The following is a 16079-nucleotide window of genomic DNA, read 5'->3' as shown; positions in this document are numbered from 1 at the left end:
GATAGACACCTACTTCACTGTTTGCAAATTGACCCCCCCTGCAAGTGGGGAGCCAGGGGCTCGAACTGGGATCCTAGTTTGGGTCCTTGCTCTTTGCAGTATGTGCACTTAACCCACTGCGCCACCACTCGACCCCCCTCTCCAAGGTTTTCAAACATCATATTGTTCACTTAGAACACTTCTGGGGCTATGGGCTATTGCTATCATTCTGTCCCATGGCATTTCATTCTGAAACTTCGGCCAGTTCCAGAGTTGAACTATTCTGGCTAAGAAGAAGACACTCATTCTCATAAGCAGTGGCACTAGTGCTTCTGCCAGACCTGGGAAGGTCATTTTCTTCATACTCTTGGTTTAAGACACAGGGCTGAGGCCAGGAGTGGAGAGAACAGCACTCTCCCCACACGGAGACACTGTCATCACCTGGTAATGGGTAGGACTATGTGTGTGACCCACTAACAGAGAGAACAGTGAAGTAACTGTGGGGCAGGTAGTGGTTCACCTGCTGTCGTGTACAGGTTACCATAGCAAGGGTCTAAGGAAAAGCCCCCGACCCCCGTGTGCAAGGGGCAAGGTCCACAAGCAGAGTTGCAGGTATCTCTCTTTTCCTCTCTATCTCCCCCTTCCCTCTCAATTTCTGTTGGTTTCTATCAATAAAACAAAAGGGGGGGGTAGGAAATTTCTGCCAAGAATGATAGATTCATCATGCAGGCACCAAGCCCCAGTAATAACCCTGGTGACAATTAAAGAATAAGAAATAGTGGGCATTGGGGGCTGGGTGGTAGTGCAGCAGGTTAAGCACATATGGCGCAAAGCGCAAGGCCTGGCTCAAGGATCCCAGTTCCCCACCTGCAGGAGGGTTGCTTTACAAGTGGTGAAGCAGGCCTGCAGGTGTCTTTCTCTCCCCCTCTGTCTTCCCCTCCTCTCTCGATTTCTCTCTGTCCTATCCAACAACAGTTGTAACAATAATAACAACCACAACAAGAGCAACAAAATGGGAGAAATAGCCTCTAGGAGCAGTGGATTCGTAGTGCTGGCACCAAGTCCTAGTGATAACCCTAGAGGCAAAAAAAAAAAAAAATTAGTAGGGGCCAGGCAGTGGCGCACCTGGTTAAGTGCACACATCACAGGGCATAAGAACCCAGGCTCGGGAATCGGGCAGTAGTGCAGCGGGTTAAGTGCACATGACGCAAAGCACAAGGAACTCCATAAGGATACCGGTTTGGGGCCCCGGCTCCCCACCTGCAGGGTAGTCGCTTCACAGGCAGTGAAGCAGGTTTGCAGGTGTCTGTCTTTCTCTCCCTCTCTGTCTTCCCCTCCTCTCTCCATTTCTCTCTGTCCTGTCCAACAACGACATCAATAACAACGATAATAACTACAACAATAAAAACAAGGGCAACAAAAGGGAATAAATAAAAAAAAAAGAACCCATGCTCAAGCTCCTGGTACCCACCTGCAGGGGGAAAAGCTTCTTGAGTGGTGAAGCATGGCTGCAGGTGTCTCTATAACCCTCTCCTCAATTTTTCTCTATCCAATAATAAGCATAATGATGATAATAATGGGGCCAAGTGGTGGTACGGCAGTTTGAGCGTGCACATTACCATGTCCATAGATCCAAGTTTGAACCCCCTGTCCCCACCTGCAGGGGGGACATTTCATGAGTGGTGAAGCAGATCCACAGGCGTGTCTCTGCCTCTCTCCTTCTGTCTCCCTCTCCCCTCTCAGTTTCTCTCCATTCTGTTAAAATAGAAAGAAGAAAAAAAAAGGCTGTAGAAGCAGTGGATTAGCAGTTCTGACAATGAGCCCCAGTGGTGGCAGAAAAAAGGGGAAGAGAGGGGTAAAAAAAGGTTTACTTTGGAGTCGGGCGGTAGCGCAGTGGGTTAAGCACACGTGGCGAGAAGCGCAAGGACCAGTGTAAGGATCTCGGTTCGAGCCCCTGGCTCCCCACCTGCTGTGGGGGGGTTCGCTTCACAGGTGGTGAAACAGGTCTGCAGGTGTCTGTCTTTCTCTCCCCCCTCTGTCTCCCCTCCTCTCTCCTTATCTCTCTTTCCTATCCAACAACAACAGCAATGACAATAATAATGACGATGACAACAAGGGCAACAAAATAGGGGAAAGATGGCCTCCTGGAGCAGTGGATTCATGGTGCAGGCACCGAGCCCCAGCAATAACCCTGGAGGAGGAAAAAACAAAACCACCCTCTCAAGTAGCAGCTAATCAAACTATCAGTCATCTCTGCTCAGTGGAGGGATATTGAGCTTTTAGACTTCAAAGTAAAAGGATTTGACTTATTTCATTTTGGGCAGATATCACTTAAGATGTTTTGGGAGTCTGCTGATAGTGCAATGGGTTAAGCGCACATGGCGCAAAGTGCAAGGACCGGCTTAAGGATCCTGGTTCGAGCCCCTGGCTCCCCACCTGCAGAGGAGTTGCTTCACAGGCGGTGAAGCAGGTCTGCAGGTGTCTCTTTTTCTCTCCCCCTCTCCGTCTTCCCCATCTCTCCATTTCTCTCTGTCCTATCCAGCAATGACAACAATAATAACTACAACAACAATAATAAAATGGGGCAACAAAAGGGAAAATAAATATTTTTTAAAAATTTAAAAGATATTTTGTTTTTTCCCTAAAGTACTATTACGAAGCTTTAAAATATTATTTATCTATTTTATTTTGGGTAGAGAGGGAGACTGAGAGGGAAAGGGGCACCGGCAGCACTGCTTCACTGCTTGTGAAGCTTTCCTTTTGCAGGTGGGGACCAGGAGTTTGAACTTGGGTCCTTGAATCTTGAGATATGTGCAGTTTACTGGGTGTGCCACCTCCCCATCCCAAGCTTCATTCATTTTTCAGAGAGAAGCTTATCACTTTATGTTGATATGTCACTGGACACCTAAGACCTGTGCTCTTGTGTGTTGTTTTTGAATATATATTGTCAAATTATTTACCTTTTCCTGCAGTGTAAGACCAACACTGATGTACAGCAGTCTTCATGTTCACTCTGCAAGTGCCCGAGGGAAGGTAAGTGATGGGTGTGATTTTCATTACGTGTACTGATCAAAACGCCCTGCATGCTTTCCTTGGCTTGATAGGATTTGAGTCCAGAGGGGCTGGGTGGTGGCGCACCTGGTTGAGCGCTCATGTTATAGTGCACAGAGATCTGGTTCAAGCCGCTTGTCCCCACCTGCAGGGAGAAAAGCTTCACAAGTGGTGAAGCAGTGCTGCAGTTATCTTTCTGTCTCTTCCTGTCCCACCTTCCTCTCCGTTTCTGGCTGTCTCTATCTAATAAATAAAGATGATTTTTTTTTAAGTTTTTTTAGATCTATCTTTAAAAAATAGTCTGAATGCAAATGCAAAGTGATCTATAAAACTTTGTAAAATCTGGTTTTGTGTATATGTATATACATATATTTTTTTTAATGCTAGAGACAGAAGCAAGGAAAGAGGGAGGGAGGGAGACAGACCTAAGCCTCCTCCACTGCTTGTTAAGCCTCTCCCCCACGGGTGGGGGCCAGGGACTTGAACCTGGGTCCTTGCACACAGAAACTTTTGTGATTCACCAGTCGTGCCACCACCTGGCCCCCTATCTATAAAAATGTTATGTACTTATTAATTTACTTTATTTTACTGAGTGAGGGAGGGAGATACAGAGAGAAAGATTCAGAGAAACACCAGAGCACTACTCAGCTCTGGTTTATGGTGGTGCTGGGGGCTGAATTTAAGACATTGGAGCCCCAGGCATTAAGATCTTGTGCATAACCATTATGCTGTCTTCCTGGCCCTTTATAAGACTTTTGAAAGTGCAATGCGTTATCTACTTGTGACCTGATAGTGAATGATTTGAATCTCCGAGAGTTGCGGTAGAGGGAAGAGATAGATAGCTTGTCGATTATATATAAGACTTGAGTAAGTGGGCAGCTGGACATCTAGTTGCAAGAGTTAAGATTCCCTGCCACCATAGCCTCATCTCTTTGAAATTACCGGGAATTATTTGCTGTCAGTATTGTCAGTTAAAAATTTCAGGACCGGGATTTGGGCAGTAGGCAGCAGGTTAAGCGCAGGTGGTACAAAGTGCTAGGACCAATATAAGGATCCCGGTTCGAGCCCCTGGCTCCACACCTGTAGGGGCGTCACTTCACAAGCAGTGAAGCAGGTCTGCAGGTGTCTATCTCTTCCCTCTCTCTGTTTTCCCTCCTCTCTCCATTTCTCTCTGTCCTATCCAACAACAACAACATCAGTGACAACAACAATAATAACTACAACAATAAAACGTCAAGGGCAACAAAAGGGAATAGATATTTTTTAAAAAATCCTCTCAATTCATACCAACTGATACTGCATCTGCTGATCCCAACCTAAGTAGTGCAACCAGTACCACCTAGGCATGTTACACTTCGGACTGTGTCCTGGGACGTTAAGCCCACATGGCACAAAACACAAGGACTGGTGCAGGGATCCCTGTTTGAGCCCCCTACTCCCCACCTGCGGGGGGGGTCATTTCACAAGCGGTGAAACAGGTCTGCAGGTGTCTTTCTTTTTCCCTCTATGTCTTCTCCTCTCTTGATTTCTCTCTGTCCTATCCAACAACAATGACGGCAATAACAATAAAGGGGGGGAATAGCTTCCGGGGCCAGACAGTTAAATGCGCACATTACAGTGCTCAGGGATCCAGGTTCAAGCCCCTTGTCCCCATCTGCAGGGGGAAAGCTTCATGAGTGGTGATGCAGGGCTGCAGGTGACTCTGTCTCTCTCCCTCTATCTTCCCCTCTCAATTTCTTTAAGTCTCTATATAATAATAAATAAATAAATAAATAAAACACTTAAAAAAAATAGCTTCCAGGAGCAGTGGATTCATAGTGCAGGCACCAAGCACCAGGATAACCCTGGAGGCAAAAACATATATATAATTACAAAGTTCAGAACCACAGCCAGGTGGTGGCACACCTGGTTTAGCACACACATTACAGTGCGCAACAACCCAGGCTCAAGCCCCTGGTCCCCACGTGCAGGGGGAAGCTTCATGAGTAGTAAGACAGGCATGCAGGTCTCTTCTTTTGCTTTCCATCTGTCTCCCACTCGGCTCATTCTTTTTTCTGTCTATATATGTGAGTATATATATATATTGATCTGGGAGGTTGTGCAGTGGATAAAACATTGTACTTTTAAGCATGAGTTCAGTCCCTGGCAGCATATGTGCCAGAGTGATATCTGGTTCTTTCTCTCCTACTCTTTTTCTCATAAATCTTTATAAGAGGGGAGTTCGGCGGTAGCGCAGTGGGTTAAGTGCACGTGGTGCAAAGTGTAAGGATCCCGGTTTGAGCTCCCGACTCCCTACCTGCAGGGGAGTCGCTTCACAGGCCTTGAAGCAAGTCTGTAGGTGTCTTTCTCTCTCCATTTCTCTGTCCTATCCAACAACGATGACATCAATAATTAACTACAACAATAAAAAAAAAAGGGCAACAAAAGGGAATAAATATTTTTTAAAAAAGAATTTAAAAAAATTTTGAAAGAAAAAAATTCAGGGGACAGGGTGGTGATGCACTTGGTTTAACATACTTGTTACAATGCACAAGGACCCAGGTTCAAGCCCTTGGTCCCCACCTGCAGAGGAAAAGTTTTGTGAGTGGTGAAGCAGAGCTGTAGGTCTCTCTCTGTTCCTCTCTCTATTTCCCCCTTCCCACTTGATTTCTGGCTGTCTCTATCCAATAAATAAATAAAGATAATTAAAAAAAAATTTTAAGTATAAAAAATTCAGAACCTTCAAAAGGAAAAAGCAAAACATATTTGTTAAAATAACAACTAAGAGACTGGGAGATAGCTCACTTGTAGCTCAAGACCTAGCACTAGGTGGTAACACCATGGCTGGCATAGTGATGCGGTGTGGGCGGGGAGGGCGCCTCTCATTGTGTGCCCGTCTCTCACTCTTACCTCTCTGTCTCTCTCTTAAAAACAAACAAAACATACTCCAGGGACTCTGTGTAACTGTGGACATTGAAGTCCAAGGTTTAATTTTGAGCACCATCATAATCCAGAATTTAGAAGTGCCCTGAAAAGAAAGAATGGGAGAAAAAAATATATAAAAAGCAACCCAAGAACTGGTGCAGTAGATAAATTATTAGATCTCAGTATGAGACCCTGAATTTGATCTCTGGAATCCTGTGCCAGATTGATGTTCTAGTTCTTTTTCTTTCTCCACTCCTCATTAGTAAGTAAACAAATCTTTAAAAAGAAAATGCGAAGAGAAAATAATCACCATCAGGTGTGGTGTGTGTGTGCACTGTTTGTTTTTTTTTCAACCAGAATTATTGCTCGGCCTCATGCCTACATGGCTCCCCCCCCCCCACACACACACACACACACACTTTATTTTTGATACAGAGAGCCAGAGATAGACAGGCAGAAAAGGACAGACATCTGTAGTACTGCTCGCCACTTGTGAAACTTGTCCCTTGCAGGTGGGGACTGGATGTTTGAACTCAGGTCCTCATCCATGGTAGCCTGTATGTATATACATGTGCATGCCTTTCAGTATTTAATTATTGGGGGCTTGAGACTGTTGTTCTGTAAACAGTTCAGTTTCTCTCATAGGTCTTGCTTAAAGTCTGTCAGAGAACTTTTTGTTTCTTAAGATTTCATTTATTCATCAACGAGAATGATAGTAAGAGAGAACCAGACATCACTCTAGTACATGCGCTGCTGGGAACTGAACTTAGGACCTCATGCGTGAAGAGTACAATGCTTTACCCACTGTGCTTCCTCTGAGACCACCTGAGAACTTTTCTTGTAATTATTTCTGATATCTAAAGCATTCCAAGTTTTTTTAAGATAAAAGATGATAAATTCTCTTTCTGATTCATTCCCTCCAGTGACAGAAACCAAGCAAGAATTAATAACCTACCCTCAGCCTCAGAAAACATCTGTACCAGCACCCTCAGACAAACAGCACAGCCAGCCTCCAAGATCAGCTGATAAAGGACCCGAACCCAAGAAGCGGGAGGAAGGGAAAGAGTCACGACTGGGACATCAAAAGAGAGAAGCGGAAAGGTATCTGCCTCCTCGAAGGGAGGGATCCGCTTTCCGAAGAGACCGAGAGAAGGAACCGTGGTCTGGGGAGACACACCAAGGTGGAGAAAGCAAAAGTAAGTGAATGTTACCAGGATGTCAGGGGCCTGCTGTTCCCCTCGCCGATGTGAGAGTCGCTCATCCCAGCTATAGAGGTGCTGTTGCTGTTTAAGTTGAAAGAATCCACATCTTGCATATAGAAAGTTGGTCCTCAAATGCAGTAAGGTAGAACTTTATATTCCTAGTATTAGTGAAGAAACTGATAAAGTACTAGACTAGGATCTCATCATATCATCGACCTTGCCGCAATAGACTAGCATCTGTAGTCGTCATCAGTCAAAAGAACAGACCCTGAGGACTTTGAAATTTAACCTCTTTCTCTCCTCCACCCCCCCCCCCCCCGTTCTTCTGTTTACAAATGATTTCTCAGCTATCATGTTAAAACGCATCTATCGATCCACTCCACCCGAGGTGATAGTGGAAGTGCTGGAGCCCTATGTCCACCTAACTACTGCCAACGTTCGTATCATCAAGAACAGGACGGGCCCTATGGGCCACACCTATGGCTTTATTGACCTCGACTCCCATGCGGTGAGTTTTCCCACCTTGAAAGGGCCTTGTTACTGCTGCCTATAGAAGCCTCAAGAAAGGGGTGACACAACTGGCAGAGCGCATATGTTACAGCATGCAAGGACCTGCATTCAAGCCCCTGGTCCCTACCCACAGGGGAAAGCTTCACCGGTGGTGAAGCAGGACTGCAGGTGTGTCTCTCTTTATTTCTCCTTTCCCTATTTCCTCTTTCTGTCTCTGTCCAGTAATTTTTTTAAAAAAGGAAGAATCTTGGGAGTCGGCAGTAGCGAAGCGGGTTAAGCACACGTGGCACAAAGTGCAAGGACCAGCGTAAAGATCCCGGTTTGAGCTCCCAGCTCCCCACCTGCAGGGGAGTTGCTTCACAAGCAGTGAAGCAGGTCTGCAGGTGTCTATCTCTTTCTCTCCCCCTCTGTCTTCTCCTCCTCTCTCCATTTCTCTCTATCCTATCTAACAATGATGACACCACCAACAACAATAACTACAACAATAGAAAACAAGGGCAACAAAAAGGGAAAAATAAATATAATTTTTTTTTAAAGGAAGAATCTTCAAGAAAGTGTGGCCCCAAAGATGGCAGGGTGGCTAAAGCACTGGTACCATGTGAGAGAGTAATCCTTAAATTCTCTCTCTCTACCTCATTAGTGAATTATTATTATTATTATTATTATTGCTTAATTAGAGCTCTGCTCAGCTCTGGCATATGGTGGTTTGGGGGATTGAACCTGGAACTTTGGAGGCTCAGGCATGAGAGTCTTTTTGCAGAACCGTTATGCTATCTACACCTGCCCTGTGCATAAATAAAATTTAAAAAGAGAGTGAGAAAAACCTCAAGAAGGTGTAAAAAGGCATATGCCTGTGCCTATATATTTGTCTGCAGGGCCGCACATGTGCATGATTTCGCCACTCTTAGCAGTTTGTTAAGAGACTGAGAGGTAGACAGGAACAGTGCAGCACCAGAGGTGTCCGTAGCACTCATTCTCCTCTGCGGTGTGCCAGGGGCTAGAGCCTGGGCCACGCCTGTCTCGTTAGCCCCAAACGCTTTTTGTTTTTATTTGTTTGTTTATTATTTTTGAATGTCTTCTTCTTAATGGATACAGACAGAAATTGAGATCGGAGGGGAAGATAGAGATGGAGAGAGACAGACACCTGCAGCCCTGCTTCAGTGTTTGTGAAGCTTTCCCCCTGTAGATGGGAGCCAGGGGCTTAAACCTGTGTCTTTGTGTGCTGTTAACATCTGCGCTTAAACAAGTGCGTCCCTGCCTGGCCCCAAGGCTTTTTATGTTTTAAGATATATATATATTTTTTAATATTTATTTATTCCCTTTTCTTGCCCTTGTTGTTATTGTTGTCATCATTGTTGGATAGGACAGAGAGAAATGGAGAGAGGAGGAGAAGACAGAGAGGGGAGAGAAAGATAGACACCTGTAGACCTGCTTCACCACCTGCGAAGCAACCTCCCTGCAGGTGGGGAGCTGGGGACTCAAACTGGGATCCTTAGCCCGGTCCTTACGCTTTGCGTCATGTGCATTTAACCCGCTGCGCTACCGCCCAGCCCCAGGACCTCGTTCTTACCAGTCCTGCCCTGTTTGCTACACCACCTGCTGGCTTTAATCTTCATTTAGGTGAAGTGACTGCCCTCTAAAATCAGAACTCTTGCAACAAGGAACATGATAGCGCACAGGGCCTGCATGCCAGGGCACCTGACTCATCACCAGTGCTCCATGTGCCAGACGGATGCTCTGGCTTCTATTTAATGGCAGCAGGACATTTTCCCTCCCCCCTCCCCCCTTCAGCATGTTACTTTGGTAGGTTCTTTATATATGTATAATTTTATTTATTTATTATTAGATAGAGAAATTGAGAGATGAGGAGATATAGAGGGAGAGAGACAGAGAGACACCTGCAGCCCTGCTTGACCACTCATGAAGCTTTTCCCCTGCAGGTAGGGACCGGGGCTCGAACCCTGGTCCTTGCATACTGTGATGTGAGCGCGTAACCAGTGCCACCTCCTGGCCCCCTTTGGTAGCTTCTTGTTTGTTTCCTAGGTGGTCATGGGGATCCAGAGCATCGTTCTGGTGTATGTGATGCCTGGGATCAAACTCAGATCCTTATTTAAGAATCTGCTAGGACTGGTGGGATTATATAGTCATGATGCTTCAGTTATACAAACAAGAGCGACCCAATGGGCACACTCCACAGGTGCAGGGCTGCATACACAAGACCCGGATGTGATCCTTGACACTGCACATGACCAAGCGACACTCTGGTCTCTCATAAAGTATGCCATTATAAAACTTAAACAAAAACAAAAACAGAGGGCTGGGGAGACAGCATAAAGGTTATATAGAAGCCTTTCAAGGGAGTCGGACAGTAGCGCAGAGCTGAGCAGTGCTCTGGTAAAATAAATAGATAAGTAAACAAACTTGGTAAAAATAGAGATAATAAATTCTGGTGTGGTTGTGGAGAAAAGTAAAAGAACTCTCTTGTGTACTGTTAGTGAAATTATAGGAATTATAACTTGGTACAATCACTATGAAAAAATAAGGCCATTGGGGAGCCAGGCGGTGGCGCAGTGGGTTAAGCGCACATGGTGCGAAGCGCAAAGACCTGCTGAAGGATCCCAGTTCGAGCTCCTGGCTCCCCACCTGGAGGGGCATCGCTTCAAAGGCGGTGAAGCAGGTCTGCAGGTATCTTTCTCTCCCTCTCTGTCTTCCCTCCTGTTGTTAAAATTCATGGGCTCCAGCTGGCTGGGCTAGCATCGCGGCGGTAGACAGAGACTCGAGGACACACGGCTGGGAAGGGAAGCTGTATTTCTTTATTCAAGAACAACGATTCATAAACTAACCCAAACTAATCACCAAACAGAACTTTCCTGCATCCTTCTCACATGGCGGCGCCAAGAACTCTCGAACTCTGGAACTCTCTCAGGGTTCCTTGGGGCGGGGACAAGCGGGCCCGTGAAAACTAGCAGGACAGAACCAATTTTCTTGGCAGGGGGAGAGCTAGAACAACCCAATGTAAAGCATACAACACCTCCCTCTCTCAGTTTCTCTCTGTCCTATCCAACAATGATGACAATAACTACAACAAAAGAAACAACAAGGGCAACAAAAGGGGAAAAAATAAAAATAAAATCTTTAAAAAAAAATAAGACCATAGAAAAATTAAAAACAGAATTACTATATGGCCTAGCAATTTTGCTTCTTGAAATATAGCCAAAGGATATGAAAACCCTTAACTTGTAAAATCAACATCTATGCCTTCATGTTCATTGTTTGTATTAATAAGTCATGGGAAATACCTTAACATCCAAGGCCTTTGGTGAGAAAAAAAACAACTTTTTTAAAAAAAGATTTTATTTATTTATTCATGAGTAAGATAGGAGGAGAGAGAGAGAGAAAGAACCAGACATCACTCTGGTACATGTGTTGTTGGGGATTGAACCCAGGACCTCATGCTTTATCCACTGTGCCACTACACTTTGACGCTGTGATGTCTTTTTCTCTATTCCTTGTGTCTGTTTCTGTCTGGGGGGTGGGGGGGGGGTTTAGTCTCGAACAAGGAAGCACCAGTGATAAGGGGGAAGAAGATGAATTTTTTTTTTTAAATCTCGGGGTCTTCGTTGTTCCAGGCTTGCTATTTTTTCGATTCCCCCTCTCTTCCTCACTCTTTGTCTCTTTTAATGTGGCAGGGGCCAGACTTAAACCTGGGTTATGCAAATGACAAAGCAGTGTGCTACCCAGGTGATGTCTTTTGCTGTTCTAAAAAAGGGTGAATCTTAAGAGTTCTGATCACAAGGAGAAAACCTTTATATTGTATCTCCGTGAGAAGATGGGTGTTAACTAAAGCTACTGCGGTAGATATTTCACAATCTATGTAAATCAATCTCACGGTACATATCTTAAACTTATACATAACATGGTGATGTGTCAAACACCCCCCATAAAATGGGGGAAAATTAAAAAAAAAAAAAACTTTAAAAATTTTTTTATCTTCACTTATTTATTGGAAGAGACAGCCATAAATTGAAAGGAGGGAGGGGAGATGGAAAGAGGGAGTGACAGAGAGACACCTGCAGCCCTACTTCACCACTCGTAAAGCTTCCCCCTTGCAGGTGGAGGTCAGGGGCTTGAACCCAGGTTTTTGTGCACTGTAACGTGTGCACTCAACCAGGTGCGCCACCACCTGGCCCCGGGAAAAAAATCTTTAAGTGGTTGAGCATGTTCCTTGCACATGTGGGATCCTGGGATCCATTCAGTCTCTCTTCCTCTCTCTGTGTCTCTCTCTCGATAAGTCTTTAATTTTTTATTATTTTTATGAATATTTTTAATTTTTTAAAACCTACTTTAAATACCTATTTCAGAGAGTCAGGCGGTAGTGCAGTGGATTAAGCGCAGGTGGCACAAAGCATAAGAATTGGCCGAAGGATCCCGGTTAGAGTCCCCGGCTCCCCACCTGCAGGGGAGTCGCTTCACAGGCGGTGAAGCAGGTCTGCAGGTGTCTGTCTTTCTCTCCCCCTCTCTGTCTTCCCCTCCTCTCTCCATTTCTCCCTGTCCTATCCAACAACAATAACATCAACAACAATAACTACAACAAGGGTAAGAAAAGGTAATAAATATATATATTTATTTAAACCTATTTCAGCCCTTGTTTCTTTACCAGTTGTGAAATTTTCCCCCTGCAAGTGGGAACTGGCAGCTCAAACCTAGGTCCTTTCATATTGTAACATGTGCACTCAACCAGGTGCTCCACCACCCAGCCCCAAAAGATAACTCTTTAAATATTTTGGGTGGTGCAGTAGATTAAACCTTGGACTTAAACACGAGGTCCTGGGTTCAATCCCAGGCCTCATATGCACCAGAGTGATGTTCTGGTTCTTTCTCTTGTTCCTTCTCATAAATAAATGAGTGGAGGTAGAAATAACTGTAACTTTTAATGTGTTTTGGTTCTTAGGAAGCTCTTCGTGTAGTAAAGATCTTGCAGAACCTTGACCCCCCGTTTAGCATCGATGGGAAGATGGTAGCTGTGAACCTGGCCACTGGGAAGAGACGGTAAGACAGGCGTGGGTCCCCTTGTGCTGCTCCACTCATTTTTTTCGGTAGAGATTCCTTTTATTTTCTTCTTCTTCTCTCCTTTTTTCTTTTACTAGAGTATTGCTCAGCTCTGGTTTATGGTGGTGCTGGAGATTGAACGTGGGGCCTCTGGTGTTGCAGGCATGAAAGTTTCTTTTGTATGTGGGGGAGACAGCATAATGGTGATGCAAACAAAGAAACAAAAAAAAAAAAAACGACTTTCATGCCTGATGCTCTGAGGTCTTAAATTCAGTCCGCGGCACCACCATAAGCCAAAGCTGAGCAATGGTCTGGTGAGAGAAAAGACTTTTATTTTTCCTTAAGTAGTAGTGTTGGGTGCTTTATCCTTTCCTATCTAACTGCCTAGTTTCTTTGGGCCCCAAATGTTAGTTTAATTTTAGATGTACCTTCTTCAGTACCAGGTCTCCACACCTGTGTAATCCCACCACTTCCAGTATATTCCTTTATTGTTTTTCGCATTAACTTTTGATAAAAATCACAAAACAATAGAGAAAGATGGAGACAGAGAGGAAGGGAGTGAGCCAGAGCCCCACTCCACCGTTTTTGAAGCTTTACGCATGGTGTCCCTGTGTAGGCTGTGTGTTCAGACCTGGGTCCTTGAGCGTCATGAAATGTTTGCTTTAAAACAAACCACCTCCCATCCCTGGAAAAGTCTTGATACAACTTTGTTCCTTGACATCCTAGAAAAATACATTCTTGCCTTCCTTGACCTTGTTCATACCACCATAACACTGGAAAAATCAGGTTCTTCTTATTCTTCTGCTCATCTTGACTCAGGAGTGGTAACAGGGAACTGAATACTTGAGAGAGGAAGGCCAATAGAAATGGGGCAGATCTTAATCTAGCGTCCTCAACTGTTCCTCCCCACACACAGCTTACTGTCTGGGCTGGTTCTGAGTCTTTGTTGGAAAGCTATCGGGATAGGCACTCCTCAAGTAGCTTTGGGAAGGAGGCTTGTGACTTTCTTATTGTTTGTTGCAGAAATGATTCTGGAGACCATTCTGATCACATGAACTACTACCAGGTAGGCCCCAGCTGCTGAGAGTCTCTTTTAAGACCTATTCTGAATTGAGGGTTTTTGAGTCCCCCTGGTGGGCAACTGTTATAAGTTAATGACTGTTGGAAGTCCTGCAACTTTCACTTCCTTCCTGTAACAGGGTAAGAAGCACTTCCGGGATAGGAGGGCAAGTGGCAGAAATTCAGACTGGTCTTCAGATACATATCGACAAGGACAACAGTGTGAGTAACCTTTTTTAAGTTGCTTGTTTTTGGTTTGACCATTCATTGAAATCTGTGTGATCACAAAATTCATAGTTGATGCCATCGATTGGAGGGCTTTATTCAAATAGAATATCACCTAACGGGTACTGTGCCTGTTTGGTTTTGCCTTGCTCATTGTTTGATTGTTCTTGGTGAATCCCTGTAAGGACTTTAGGGATGGGACGAATTGACTCTGACTCTGGCTTTTTACCCTCTAGCATCCTCTGACTGCTACATCTATGATTCTGCTACTGGCTACTATTATGATCCCTTAGCGGGAACTTACTATGATCCCAATACCCAGGTGAGGTTTTGATTTGTTTACTTTGTTAATTATTTCATTTGCTACCTCAAGAAAAATACTATTTTGAGTCACCACACAGCACAGGGCTAGGGAGGTAGCATTAGGTTATGCCAAAAGACTCATACCTGAGGCTCCAAGGTCCCTGATTCAATCCCCAGCAACTGCCATAGTAACTAGAGTATGGACTTAAAAGCGGGAAGGAGGACCTGAGTTCGATCCCCAGCATCACATATGCCAGAGTGATGCTTTAGTTCTGTATCATAAGTAAATAAGTCTTTAAAGAGCAGAGAGGAAAACAGTGCTTTGTAGTATTATAGGTAGAACAGGTATGTGGAAAATTTGATATTGAATGGTCTGTATGTGGTATAGTCTCCAGTCTTTAGATTTTTTATGCGCTTCCTTAGTCTTGTGAGTCAGAAAGAAGGACATTGTGCTCCCAGGACCTATAGCTGCTGGACGAATAAAACATTCTGTAGACCTAATCATTTACAACTTGTATTGCAGCAAGAAGTTTACGTGCCCCAGGATCCTGAGTCACCTGAGGAAGAAGAAGTTAAGGAAAAGAAACCCACCAGTCAAGTAGGAAAGTCTAGTAGCAAAAAAGAAACATCTAAAAGAGATGTCAAGGAGAAAAAAGACAGGGGGGTCACAAAGGTAAGAGGATTTACGTATTTGCTCTTTTTTTCTTACCACATAATCATAAATTAAAATGAAGCATTCACAGGAGAGATTTCAGCTTCTTGCCTCTTACACTACATGATAACTCACTCACAACTGCACATCTTATGAGTGGTAGAACTTAGTGACCTCCCTTCGGAGGATGGAGCATTCTCTACCATTGTACATCCATGTTGAGGGCAAGGTCCTGGGCACTTTTTTTTCCCCTTTTTTCCCCTCGTTGTTTATCGTTGTTGTTATTGCTGTTGTTGGATAGGACAGAGAGAGATTGCTAGAGATGGGGAAGACAGGGGGAGAGAAAGACTCCTGCAGACCTGCTTCACCGCCTGTGAAGCGAACCCCCTGCAAGTGGGGAGCTGGGAGCTTGAAACGGGATCCTGATGCCGCTCTGTTCACTTTCCGCCTTGTGTGCTTAACCCGCTGTGCCACCACGCGGTCCCCCAGAGAGGTACTTTTTAAAGATTTTATTTAAAATGAGGCGAGAACGCAAGAACAAGGGCATCACTCTGGCACATGCAATGACGGGTCAAACTTGGAGCCTCGTGCTTGAAAGTTTAGCCCTCCACCACTTCACAACCTCCCAGACTGCATAGGAGAATTTGTTGATTTTTTAATTTTGTTTTGGCATTGCTTGGACATCATACATGTATACCTGTTTTGTTTGTTTTGTCTTGTTTACATGATCCTGGGGATAAGCCCAGGGCCTCATTCTTGTTTCTGTTACTGGACCTCACCACTGTGTGCTGCCCTTTTCAGAGAGGAGAGAAATCATGAAGGAGACCTTATCACCAGTACTTCCTTGAGAGTGGTGGGGTCTGGACTCAAATCTGGGTCATGCACTGTGCAAGTGAGCCATTCTGCCAGCCCTTGTTCAGAGAGAAAGAGAGAGAAGAAAGACAGAAGAAAGACTCAGGGGCTGGGTGGCGTCACACCCAGTTAAGTTCACATATTACAATGTATCCCCAGTCTCCACCAGCAGGGAAAAGCTTCATGAGTGTCATAGCAGGACTGTGTGTGTGTCTCTCTCTCCCTCTCCCTCCCTGTCTTCTTCCCTGACACATCTGTATCCCTACCATCTATCTACCATCCGTGATGCTCCT

At 44.8% G+C, this 16079-nt stretch overlaps 1 protein-coding gene across 10 annotated transcripts in view; it reads left to right on the top strand.

Annotated features, from left to right (window-relative positions):
* RBM6 (RNA binding motif protein 6) overlaps positions 1-16079 on the top strand; it is a 105561-nt gene that overhangs the window by 72873 nt on the left and 16609 nt on the right. For all 10 annotated transcript variants that reach the window (XM_060204713.1, XM_016190070.2, XM_060204712.1 and 7 more), the window contains 8 exons: positions 2952-3012; positions 6858-7130; positions 7484-7644; positions 12598-12695; positions 13719-13761; positions 13895-13976; positions 14216-14301; positions 14806-14955. In XM_060204713.1, coding sequence (XP_060060696.1) covers positions 2952-3012; positions 6858-7130; positions 7484-7644; positions 12598-12695; positions 13719-13761; positions 13895-13976; positions 14216-14301; positions 14806-14955 — 954 coding nt within the window. The remainder of the gene's footprint in view (positions 1-2951; positions 3013-6857; positions 7131-7483; positions 7645-12597; positions 12696-13718; positions 13762-13894; positions 13977-14215; positions 14302-14805; positions 14956-16079) is intronic.

This window comes from Erinaceus europaeus, chromosome 12, assembly GCF_950295315.1.
Source record: "Erinaceus europaeus chromosome 12, mEriEur2.1, whole genome shotgun sequence".
Lineage (NCBI taxonomy): Eukaryota > Metazoa > Chordata > Mammalia > Eulipotyphla > Erinaceidae > Erinaceus > Erinaceus europaeus.
The sequence above is the reverse complement of the archived record's forward strand: the minus strand, read 5'-3'. Positions and strand labels throughout refer to the sequence as shown.